At 37.9% G+C, this 13,069-nt stretch overlaps 2 protein-coding genes across 2 annotated transcripts; one reads left to right on the forward strand and one right to left on the reverse strand.

The window, feature by feature from the left end:
- The first annotated feature begins 793 nt into the window (after window positions 1-793).
- On the forward strand, window positions 794-6,371 carry LOC111803222 (auxin response factor 6). The gene is made up of 14 exons (XM_023687534.2): window positions 794-1,688; window positions 1,806-1,918; window positions 2,585-2,683; window positions 2,762-2,818; window positions 2,905-3,060; window positions 3,156-3,240; window positions 3,317-3,407; window positions 3,524-3,688; window positions 3,764-3,886; window positions 3,976-4,051; window positions 4,129-4,276; window positions 4,357-5,483; window positions 5,593-5,783; window positions 5,939-6,371. Exons 1-14 carry the CDS (start codon window positions 1,646-1,648, stop codon window positions 6,138-6,140), a joined length of 2,676 nt encoding a protein of 891 aa, XP_023543302.2. The 5' UTR covers window positions 794-1,645; the 3' UTR covers window positions 6,141-6,371.
- Window positions 6,372-7,236: 865 nt separating this feature from the next.
- LOC111803226 (uncharacterized) lies at window positions 7,237-10,443 on the reverse strand. The gene is made up of 6 exons (XM_023687544.2): window positions 9,910-10,443; window positions 9,358-9,535; window positions 8,530-9,171; window positions 7,997-8,438; window positions 7,811-7,892; window positions 7,237-7,689 (listed from the first exon to the last, which is right to left on the reverse strand). Exons 1-6 carry the CDS (start codon window positions 9,937-9,939, stop codon window positions 7,486-7,488), a joined length of 1,578 nt encoding a protein of 525 aa, XP_023543312.2. The 5' UTR covers window positions 9,940-10,443; the 3' UTR covers window positions 7,237-7,485.
- Window positions 10,444-13,069: the final 2,626 nt, after the last annotated feature.

A 13,069-nucleotide genomic window follows, 5' to 3' on the forward strand; every position in this document is an offset into this window, starting at 1 on the left:
TATTATCATTAAGCATGTCCAATGTCTTAATCATTACATATTTACCGTTAAATAAATGCTTACTATAAGATATCAACTAATCGAGATAAATATTCTGTTAAAATAATTAAATTCATTATTTGATTGTTCGTCTAATATTTAAAATCCAAATATATATATATATGTATTTTGCATTTGAATTCGAAAGTTAAATTTTATTTTCTTTTTTATTTTTCAATTTTAGTTCAATAATATTTATAAAAAGTGAAATGTTTAAAATTGAATTTTAAATAAAATTTTCATTAAAAACATTAAAATAAAAGTTTAAATATTTTATTATTGAAATGAAGTTTGCATAAGTGATGTTTTATTAATAATTAGTTATATTTGAAGGGAATGTCGACTACTAATTATAGTTAGTTTGAATAATCTAAATATCCAAATTTAGTATTTTTATTTTTAAAAGTTTTAAAATTAGTCTTTTAATAGAAAAGTAATAAAAATAATTTTTATTCAATAAAAGAAGGAAATTAAATTCATAAAGAGAAAGCTAATAAAAATCATTTTTAAGCAAAAGTTAACAATAAATCAATAAAAGAGTCCACTTTTAAGATTTATTACAATTATAAAATTAAATTTAGATATTTAAAAACATTTGACGATTATTTTAATTAAAATTATAAATTTAATTTTGAATTTAAAATTTTAATTGATTTTCGAATTTATAAAAAATTGTAAAAAAGAAAGGAATTAATTGTGAAGTGTAAATAATAATGAAGAAGATGAAAAAGGAAGCTTCATTTGAGAGCTGTCTATAACATAACACAATCAAAGACTTCTCTCTCTCTCATAGCGCGTAATCAATTTGAGCTTCTTCTCTCTCTCTCTCTCTAGAGTGTGTCCTCACCTTTTCCTTAATCCCTGCTACAGACATCAGACAAGACTGTGGGAAAAATAAGACTGGTTTCGTTGATTCATTGTGTTTTACAGAGTACCCAACAGGAGAAAACAGAGAACTGGAAACAGAGGACTTCGAGCTCCACCACTGCTACTCACCCTTCTGCTGTAATTCCAGCAGCTTTCCATTCAAGCCGTTTGTTTCTTCATTGTATAACACTTCATTCAATTGAATCTGTGTACGGAAGGAAGGAACCCCATCATTTTCTTTTACCTGAAATCATTGTGTTTGCTTCCCGTGATGCGAATGGCCGCCAAGCTCTAGCTTCTTCTACTGGGTTTCTACTGTGCTGAGATCTGTCTCTCAATTTTCTTTTACTTTCGGGTTTTGGCGTTTTCGAATCTGAGATCTGATCATTTCCCTTTACCGTTTTTGGGTTTTCTTTGATTAACTCTGTTCTTGTTCGGTTGTTGAAGGAATTCTTCCCCCTTTTGCTTATAACTGGATTTATTCGGGTCTGGGTATTGGGTTTTGTTTGTTGAACTTTGAGGTTGGTGTGGCATGAAGTCGGTGATTGAAGAGTTGTGTATGTGGGGGGTTTGGGTTGAGAGAATTAGATGCGGGTGAGGTTGAAATTGATCGTGTTCTTTAGCGAAACCGGGTTTGGCTGAGATTTTGGGCGGTGGAGGGTGGGGTGTGGGGTGCAGTCGTTGTTGCGTTCTTCAAATTTGTGGGTCAATTTCTTTTTGTTTGTTGGATCTTACTGAAATGAGGCTTTCAAGTGCTGGTTTTAGTCCTCAGCCTCCGGAAGGTATCAGTTTCTTCGGACCTCTCTCTCTCTCTGTTTTCCCATGAACTGAGATGCCCATGCTCCTTATGTGTTTGATGAAATGCTAGGACTAATTAGAACTTGCATCGAAATTTTCAGGGGAGAGGAGAGTTCTTAACTCGGAGCTTTGGCATGCCTGTGCGGGCCCCCTTGTTTCTCTCCCTGCTGTTGGAAGCCGGGTTGTCTATTTTCCACAGGGTCATAGCGAGCAGGTGAGCTGTAAGCCCATTGAGTATTAATTCTTTTGCACAATTGAAATCAGAAACTATAGCCCTCTTCTGATGTTGAACTTGTTTGCTTATTGTTTTCATAACGATTTCATGTTTGTGAGTTCCAAACTTCCCACTGAACTTTTGGTTATTGTTCTTCACTTACCAAGAAGATATTCTTGAATATTCAGTTTGTTTAAGCTGGTTATGCTTGTACTTGGAGGTTGTCTGTACTTGTTCGTGTATTCTTGTAACAGCCCGAGTTCACCACTTTGATCCGTTACATGTCACCGTCAGCCTCACGGTTTTAAAACCCGTCTATTAGGGAGAGGTTTCCACACCCTTATAAGGAATGTTTTGTTCGCTTCTCCAACTGATGTGGGATCTCACAATCCACCCCCCTTGAGTGCCTAGCGTCCTCGCTGGCACACCATCCAGTGTCTGGCTCTGATACAATTTGTAACAGCCCAAGCCCACCGTTACCAGATATTGTCCGCTTTGGCCCGTTGCGTATCGCCGTCATGCGATCCCTTTTGGTTGTATCTTATTGCCTGATCTCTACCTGGCCTGCCCAGTTTGCTCCACATTGGGTTTTTTTCAAGTTCATCTGAATGCAATGGAGAAGTTAGATGTTCTAAAGCTGACACAATATTCATCAAAATTGCGTAGGTTGCCATATCAACCAACAGAGAAGTAGATGCCCATATACCCAGTTATCCAAGCTTGCCGCCACAACTTATCTGTCAGCTTCACAATGTCACAATGCATGTAAGGCTTGTCATTTGACTTCCAGCATGAGTTTTTACGAACTCAAAACGTTCTAATCGAACGCCTTGATGATTGCAGGCAGATGTCGAGACAGATGAAGTGTATGCCCAAATGACCTTGCAACCACTCAGTGCTGTATGTTACTTTCACTTGTTTTGATTAGTGTACTTATAAATCTCATAAGAACTTCTTTTCCTGAAGAGTTTTAACATTTTCAATAGCAAGAACAAAAAGAGCCTTATCTTCCAGCTGAGTTGGGCGCCCCCAGCAAACAACCAACCAATTATTTTTGCAAAACATTGACAGCAAGTGACACGAGTACACATGGAGGATTTTCTGTTCCTCGTCGAGCTGCCGAGAAAGTGTTCCCACCATTGGTAATTCAATGAATGCCTCTGAAACATGGCCACAAGTATTCATTGATGTAGTTTCAAAATGTTGTAACAGAGAGATATCATGTTTGGTTTTCTAGGACTTTTCTCAGCAGCCACCTGCTCAGGAGTTGATTGCCAGGGATCTGCACGAGAATGAATGGAAATTTAGGCATATTTTTCGGGGTGAGTTTGTGACTCCTCCACTCTTTCACCTCACCTTTCAAGCAGCTTATATGGTCTAATTATATGTTCCATGCAGGCCAGCCCAAAAGGCATCTTCTTACGACTGGATGGAGTGTGTTCGTAAGTGCTAAGAGGCTCGTTGCTGGCGATTCGGTTATCTTCATTTGGTTCGTTTTTATGCTCTTCCTTGTATGCAGAGCACATGGGCTGGCTGTTCATTCATTTAGACTCCACATTTATTCGTTCAAACTTATATCATATTTGCAATGCTGGGACGTTTCAGGAATGAGAAGAATCAGTTACTATTGGGGATCCGTCGAGCTAATCGACCACAAACGGTGATGCCCTCGTCGGTTTTATCTAGTGACAGCATGCACTTGGGGCTTCTTGCTGCTGCAGCCCATGCAGCTGCTACAAATAGTCGGTTCACGATATTTTATAATCCAAGGTTTGAGTTTTGAACAATTCTCGAGCCTTGTTCATTTTGTTTACGACTTGACGTTACATTTTCATTTTCATTCAGAGCTTGCCCATCAGAGTTCATCATACCTCTGGCTAAGTATGTCAAAGCTGTGTACCATACCCGTGTCTCCATTGGTATGCGTTTTAGAATGCTATTTGAAACAGAAGAATCAAGCGTTCGTCGGTAGGTTTCCAAACACTTATAGCTACTTGTGATTTGAGTTAACTGATCATGAATGTCATGAATGTCTAAGAGTTGTGTATGCTATCCAGTTACATGGGCACTATTACTGGCATCAGCGATTTAGATTCGACCCGGTGGCCGAATTCACACTGGCGGTCAGTCAAGGTTGGTTTACGTTACCATTTTAAGACGAACTCGGAGTTCAATTGTTGAAGGAATTACTTAACTTTCGTGCTGTGTAGGTTGGATGGGATGAATCTACGGCTGGGGAGAGACAGCCAAGGGTGTCGTTATGGGAGATCGAACCACTTACGACGTTCCCACTGTATCCTTCTCCATTTTCCCTCAGGCTTAAGCGACCGTGGCCAACTGGATTTCCTTCTTTCCATGGTATAATACATATATAGTTCATGCTTTCATTTCCTGTCCTCTTATTGGTTTGAAGTATTACTATTGAATTCCTGTCTCAGGTCTAAAAGAGGATGAACTGGGATTGAATTCTCAACTAATGTGGCTAAGGGGGGATGGTCTAGATCGTGGGATTCAAGCTATGAACTTCCCTGGCATTGGAGTTGCACCATGGATGCAGCCGAGGCCTGATGCTTCTATGGTGGGTATGCAGCCAGAGATATATCAAGCAATGGCTGCTGCTGCACTACAGGAGATGAGAACTGTAGATCCTGCTAAGGTCCAGGCTGCTTCGCTTCTTCAATTTCAACAAACCCAAACTCTTCCGAACAGGCCTGCTACTTTCATGTCGCCTCAGATATTGCAGCAGCCTCAACCGACGTTTATTCAGGGCGACGATAACCAACGTCTCTCTCATTCTCAGGCTCAAACCCTGCCTACTGTTCTTCAGCAGGAGATAAAGCATCAAACATTCAACAATCAGCAGCAGCAGCAACAGCAAGTGTTTGATCACCAACAAATCCCAAGTACCATCACTACAATGTCTCAGTTCAGTTCTGCATCCCAATCCCAAGCTCAATCCCTGCAAACGACTCCTCCGTTATGTCGTCAGCAGAGTTTTTCCGATTCAAATCCCAACCATGTGACGAGTCCTATCATTTCACCCTTGCACAGCCTGTTAGGGTCGTTTCCGCAAGACGAATCATCTCAGTTGCTCAATCTTCCTCGAACCAATCCCATGGTACATTCATCTACATGGCCATCAAAGCGAGCTGCAGTCGATCCTCTCCTCTCTTCTGTAAATTCTCAGTTTGTTCTTCCCCAAGGGGAAAATATGGGGACAACTCAGACGAACATCTCTCAGAATGCTATTTCGTTACCGCCTTTTCCTGGTCGAGAGTGTTCGTTAGATCAAGGGAACGCCGATCCGCAGAGTAATCTTCTTTTTGGTGTCAATATAGAGCCTTCAAGTCTTCTAATGCAGAGTGGCATGCCAAATCTTAGGGGAATTTGCAGTGACAGTGACTCAACAGCTATACCTTTTTCATCCAACTATGTGAATACTGCTGCTTCCAACTTCTCTGCCAATCCGACCGGGACGCCTTCCAATTGCATTGAGGATTCGGGTTTCTTGCAGTCTCCAGAGAACACAGGCCAAGTAAACCCATCAACCAGAACCTTTGTAAAGGTTGCTCTCTTTACCAAACTTGTTTACATTCATTTGGCTCTTCTTTTTTTGGTTACTTTGTGCTCCCAAGTTCCTTCTCTTGTTGATTGTAGTATTGAATTTGTAATAGGTTTACAAGTCAGGGTCCTTGGGTAGATCACTGGATATTTCCAAATTCAGTAGCTACCATCAATTACGCAGTGAGCTCGCTCACATGTTCGGCCTTGAAGGCGAGTTGGAGGACCCTGTGAGATCAGGCTGGCAGCTTGTATTTGTCGACCGGGAAAATGACGTTCTTCTTCTCGGGGACGATCCCTGGCCGTGAGTTTCTTACCTTTTGAGTATATATCTTCAATGCAGAATGACACCCTTTTAAGACTTTCCATGCCCCATTTCTTCATTGATATGGTAGCTTTCATTTTTTTTCAAAACTGTGTCCTTTCTTGACGAGTATGGTATTGTCTTTTCTTCAACAGCGAGTTCGTCAACAGCGTGTGGTGTATCAAAATACTTTCACCACAGGAAGTGCAGGAGATGGGCAAACAAGGCCTAGAGCTGTTGAAATCGGTCCCAATTCAGAGGCTCTCGAATGGCAGCTGTGATAACTATGCCAACAGACAGGAGTCGTCCAGAAACTTGAGTACCGGGATAACTTCTGTCGGGTCGCTCGAGTACTAAGGCATTTAACCGGTCAACATGACTTCTCTGTACTATTAGCTTTCTAAGTTACTGTTTATGAGCCAGAAACTGTAATTATAATCAAGTGATTCCCTCTCTCCCTTATGTTTTCTCATACATATAGGTATCGAGACAGCTCTGTCTGACTGGAGATAGCTTCTGCTATTTGCTATATATTGCAGCTTATAAACTAAGTTCTATCAGAAAGGCTAAAACCTTGTCATGTTTGAATTAGTCCTTTACCGAGGCTTTAACTATGTCCATTTGTATTTGAAGAGCTTAAAGACTTCGAAGAAAATCATAAAAGTTCATGTGAAACCTCTCTGTACATGCTTTGTCAGCTGAGCTTTTAATGATTTGTCTAAGCAGTTTCAGGATAATTTGATGCATTCCGCTTTGGTTTGTTAAGTATTGCCGTCAATCTCACGATTTTAACACCCTTATAAGGAATACTTCTTCCTCGTTGGCACACCACCCATTTGTAATAGTCAAAGTCTACAGCTAGCATATAGTCCGTTTTGACACCTTACATATCGCCGTTAGCTTCATGTTTTAAAACACGTCTATTAGGAAGTAATTTTCACACCCTTATAAAAAATGATTCGTTTCACTCTCTAACGGATATGGGATCTCAGAATCAGGCATTAAATTGGTTCACAGAACCATTTGTTAGCATTAAATTGATTATTCATAGATTTAGAAATAAGAAAATGGGAGAGAAGAAAGGTTTGTCGTAGTTGGGTTATTCATGGATTGAGTAAATTGTGGAAAAAAAAAATGGTAGAAAAAGAAGAAAAGATGCTAAAAAGTTTGTGCATAGTACGAAGATACCAATTTGGAGGGATGAGAAAAGAGACAAGATAGGACACCATCACCCACACGACACGACACAACACATAACTCCAACCCACCCACCAAACAACACTCTGTACAACACTCTTTCCGCGACATTGATCGGAGAGAGACGACTGCGAGAAATGAGTACCAACGAAGATGTTGGGCCTTAAGGGGAGTAGATTGTCCTATATTAATCGGAGAGAGGAACAAGACCAACGAGGACGCAGGCCCCGAAAGGGAGGGTAGAATAAAGTGAATCTAAGTCCAAAATGTTGGGAACTTCTCATTCATCATATAACTCTTGATCAATGAAAACCAAGCCAAATCCACAAGGGTAAACAATCAAGCATTCTCGCTGTATTAGGTGCAAGAAGGGGAGACATTTTTCATCAAGAAAATGAAGTTACACTTCTCTGTTTATTCGATATGAACACTCTGAGGTAAGGCTTTAAAAACTCTCTTCTGGGAGCTAAGGCTGCAAAATTCTTTTCATGGGGTTTTGGTTTGATCACAGCCAACCACAACAAATGTAAGGGGAGGACGGCATTCGACCCGTCTGCCGAATATGTTCAGCCTGTGCTGCTGCCCTTTCTGCCTCTCGCCTCTTTCGACACTCGGCCGCTGCCCGTTTTTCTTCCGACTTTTGCCTTGTCATTGCAATCTTCTTCATCATCTTCACTTCAGCTTGAGCTCTGATTTGCTCAACCTGAGCCTGATATGTGCCAAACGTTAGCTCAGTGCTAATATGGTTGCCATGTTCTTTACCCCTTCACTAACTCAGATAATTTCCATTCATTAAGTTCGATCTAAATCTATAAAAGAAATCTAATTACCTCGACTCTCCGCATTTCGGCCTCGAGCTTCGTTTTCTGCTGGCTTTCCCATGCTTGGATTTGGATTTCTTCACGTTTATATCTGAGCAATGTACGATTAACTTATCAAATTGAACGAATTACTCGTCATTCGATATCCTGGATCTTAGAGTAATGAAGAATTTGAGTTATAGGGGGGATATAAACCTTGCCATATGCTTAGACTTTTCAACTTCCTCCCACGCAGCTGCACGTTTTTCGAACTCCGCTTGCTTGAGTGCCTCCCTATCAGCATTTTCAGCGTTCTGTCGTTTCTTTTCGGGCGCATCCTTACTAGCCCAGGCAGCAATGTTCGTCTTGCCAAGCTGCATCCCAAGGGCTAAAATCTCTCTTCTTGTCTTGAGCTTCATTTCATCTTCTGATAGTTCCCTTTTGCCGTTTTCTGTTGAGTGTTGCAGCTCGGTCGCAGATTGCTCAATAGGAGTTGGAGCGGGTTCATCTCTCCGAGGTGTGGAGGGAATTGAAGAAGTCGGGCTGCGAAGCGGAGACGCTCCAACAGGAGTAGCCGTTCTCGAAGGCTCTTGGCTAGGAACTGGGGTCATTTCTGTTCCCATATCTCTCATTGAAACTGCTCTTACTGCAGGGATGCCTGAACAATTGAACATTTGAAGTATTACAAAAAAATTCAAACCTGCAACATTAGCAAGAGGAACTAACTAATCTCGTGTTCGTCTTTATACCTGTTGAATCTTCTTTACTAGCTCTCGAAGATGGCTCGTGATCCACTTCATTTAAGTCCTTAATTTGCGAACATGAATCAACCAACACGTTATCTGCACAGGAATAAGCCCCAGCAGGCACAAAAGAGAACTTCTCAGGCCCCATCTGCATTCCAGATTGACAGAACTCAACATGCTTCGCATCCATAGCTCTACCAATCGACGATCGAAGCTCAGAGTTCGCAGATTCGGGAGCAACCCTCACCATATTCGTTGCCATCATTCTATATCCATGGTTTTGTGGAACATTCTTCTTAGGATAACTGACAGCCTGCCCATTGTTTTGACGGTTCATTATCCATTTCTCCGCATCGTTCCACTTCGATGGCATTGGCCTCAAGTGGGACCTCGAAATCGAACTATGTACAGACCTCTCCCCCTTATGAAACTCAAAACTAGATGAACTTGCATTACTATCATAATCCAGATTTTCATCTTCTATTGGTTTCGAAGGATGAACTGTGCTTGAATTCGAACATTGGTTCATTCGATTTCGAACCGATTCACTATTTTCCTTCGAGGGAAACTCTTTTAGCAGACCTGAAGACCGATCACTTGGTTTAGGGTCTGAAACTGACTGATTCAAAACCTTTTCAGATGTCACTGCATGACATACGATGTCTTAACATCAGTAAAAACATAGACACAACACATATCTTTCACACAAACGACACTAAAACAAGTTCATGTTTCATTTTCAGACATAATTTAAGGATAAGTGACAACAACTTAAGCTATAATTTGCAGAAAAAGGAACAGAAATGAGATGGAAAGGGGAAGAACACAAACCTTCGTCTTCAAAGTCACCACTTTCAGCAGACAATAACAAACTATTTCTAGCAAACTCAATGTCTTCAAGCTTAGAAGGAGAAGTTCTTGAAGAGTTGCAGTTTGATCCATCTTTCTTTTTATGGTGATGAGGTCCCATGAGCTTCATTCTAAGTTTACTAGGAGAAATTAAACCTGTCTGAAATACAGAAACACACCCACATCACTCTTCCAGCTACTGAAAAAGAAAGAGCTCAAAACATTCTATTATGTCTTAAATAGTTGGAACTGACCCATCACTCACAATCAAAATTGATATCAACTCCAAACAAACATAAAGAAATGAGTAGACTCAGTACCACACTCTACAAACCCAGATCAATAAACAACAGTTCTTATTCCTATACATATTCAGAAACAAACATAATAAGAAACAGGGCAAAACTTCAGCACAATTGAAACCCACAAGAACAAGAACAAGAACAATCCAACTTAATAACCAAATGAAATCCAGAAACGAGTTAAAATGGATTTGGGTATTCACAATTTTTTAGCAAGAACATAAACACCCACCTGAACTTTGTGAATCCTCTCGTACTCCATTAGAGCTCTTGTTCTCTCTCTCTGTCTCTAGAGATGGAACTCTGAAGAATGGCTGAGGAGACAGAGAGAGAGAGAGAGAGAGAGAGAGAGAGAGAGAGGAAGAAATAAAGAGGATGGCCGGTGGAAGGAGAAAGGGAAGAAGAAAGGAGACCCAGGAGTCAACTTCGGAGTATATGAAAAACCGACAAAAGGGTGGGGGCAGTTTTTCTTTTCCTCAAGCTCATGAACAAATCCGACTCGGCTACACTACGCTACAACAATATACTGAAGAACCCATCTCCGATTTCTCCCATGGCAGTCGCCGGACCCACCAAAATGCGGTGGCGGGATCAGAATGAGACACCGGATCCAGAAGCTGAGCGAATGGCGGGCGATCACTTGGGCATTGAGAAGCGAGGAGATAGAGGAAATGGAAATGGGTGAAGACAAAGCGAGAAGAGGGATTTTGAAATTAGTAGGAGGGGATTTGAGAAGAAGACAAAAAGTGGGGAATTTACGGGAAATCATTAAAAGAAAAGAGGAAGAACGAGGAAGAACGCATTGAAACAGTGAAAAATTATGGAAATTTCAATTTTCCTCTGTATAGAACCTGTTGAGAAGTAATGGGTCATTCATTCACCATCCGTCAATCACATATCAAAAAAAAAAAAAAAAAAAAAAAAAAAACATTTTTGGTTCTTCCCATAAATCTTCACTGTAATGTCGGTTTATTAAATCAATCCAAATCTAAAAATTTAATTTTGAAAGAGCTTCTTCACATAAATTTTTTAAAAATTATAATAATTTGGGGTTTCGATTGTCCGTACAGCGATGTGGGAGAGACTCATAATGGGTACACTTTGGGATCGGAATTTAGCAACATTTCCATATCTTCTCAGCTTATAATTTTTTTATGGGTTTTAATTAAATGATTAGTTATCAACATAATATTAATTATTATTATTAATAAATTGAATATGGAGCAAAAATTTTAAAATTTATAAACATATAATACTTAATTATGCTCGTTTTGACTATAGATTATTTATACGAGAATGAATTATAATTATTTGTTTAAATTTTATAAAATTAGAGATTAGAAAAATATAATAAATGAAAATAATTAACTTATTATTTATTAATATGACATACATATTTATAATGTTTTTTTTTTTTAGTTCAACGAAAGACTTATTTGAGCTGAAAAAAAAAACACCAAAAACTCTATTTTAAATATAATATTATAAATAGAAAACGGCGAGAGAGAGCGCTAATCTCGGCACCATCAGCGCTCCTAATTAAACAATCTCCGAGTTAGGATAAAACGAGGGGGAAAGGAATTTGAATTGAGCGGCGAGGAAATGGCGATTTTTTGGAAGTGGAGAAAGTTTGGGTAAAGGGAAGGATCGTGAAGTCAGCAGTCAAAGATACTTTGTTATTTATTTATTTATTTATTTATTTATTTATATAGAAGGGAAAAAGCACATTCACCCATGCTCATCAAACCCTTTCCCTTTTTTCCGAGAAATATATATATTTTTTAATTTTAAAAAAAGAATAATAATGGGAAAGAATTGACAATGTCAGAAAAAAATAGTTTTTTTGAAAAATAAAAAGAAAAATAGGGCGTGGGGTTCAGAATTTTATAATTTGAGTTATTACTTACCATTCCTACTTTAGACTCTATGCTCTTATTTTGTTCTTTTTTTTCTTTTTGAGACAAATTCTTATTATTGTTCATTATGGTTCTATTTAAAAGTTGTTTCAAAATTATTCAATCAAATAATAATTGATGGAATTTGTTTTAAAGTATGTTATTATTGAGGAGTTTAATAAATTTTATATTTAAAATATCCGAGAAGGAAAATAATACTTTTCAAGCAATAAAATAAAATACTATTTTTTTAATTCATCTAAAATGTAATATCTAATATTACATTTCGCTTTTTTTTTTTTTTTTTTTTTTTTTTTTTTTTTTTAGTTAACCCTAAACCCTAAAGTATAATATCATTCCAAAATTTGAATGTGACAAAACAAAATCGAAAAAAATGATCTAAAGAAAGATATTCACTCACTTGATAGAATATATTGTGAATGAACGTTGTCCGTGCAACTTATATTTCTAAAGGGTCAATGTCATCTTTTACACCCAAAAAAAAAAAAAAAAAAACTTTTTTGTTTTTTAAGAATTAATGAGTTGTTTCAACATCTCCATAAGAATCTAAGTCAAAAATTTTGGCTGACGGAGATGTTTAATGTCTAAAACATTAAATAAAATTTTCATACATGAAAGAAGACAACAGAATCCATTCCTTTTTTTTTTTTTTTTTTCTATGAAACATTAACAAACAAAAAAAAAACAAGTGAATTATTCTCACTTCTTATACATACCCTTTTAATATATCATTATATAATAAAATAAAATAAAATAAAGGAGGCAAGTTGAAAGATACGAGTCACGGGCAAATTATACTCAAATTAGTCATTTTCAAATTAGGGTTTTTGAAAAATAATGTTATTTTTATTGGAAATGTTGCATTAATTATTGGTTGCTTCTCAAATAGGGCTTTAGGCTAACATTTTAGGATATTACATTTAGGGACACCAACCCAAATTAGTTTTCCAAATATTGGAAGAATCAAAATTCCTTTCTAGGAGTTTTAAAACTTAAATCCTTTCTAAGATTCTAATCCAAAATGATTCATATATCCCACAAAGTGACTTCAATTCTTAAGAAAGGGCAGGATGATGATTGATTATAGGGAGGAGGGAATCAATATTGATAAGTATATTGAACATTTTGGGATAGAAAATGGAATGAAGAATATATTCCACGCTCCCTCCTAAATATGCTCTTATTCTCAAAATTCTAGTACCTATACCTGCATTCTCTATAATTAATAACATAAAACTTGGGTGCCCAATAACCAAACTTCAATCCACAAGTTCAAAACAAAATTAAAAGTTTAATATGCTTCAAATTTAAATGCAACATTCAATTTTCCATTATCTCCATTTTAACCTATTATTAAGTTAAAGAAAAGAGAGCAAACAAACGAAAACCCTATGTTTATAAAGGTGCACGTGGAGTTAAAAGGAATCGAAAGCCCTTAAATTAAGCCTACTTTATGTCAGGCATTATTAATAAATT

This window comes from Cucurbita pepo, chromosome 10 (genome assembly GCF_057944985.1).
Source record: "Cucurbita pepo subsp. pepo isolate OVF chromosome 10, ASM5794498v1, whole genome shotgun sequence".
Classification (NCBI taxonomy): domain Eukaryota; kingdom Viridiplantae; phylum Streptophyta; class Magnoliopsida; order Cucurbitales; family Cucurbitaceae; genus Cucurbita; species Cucurbita pepo.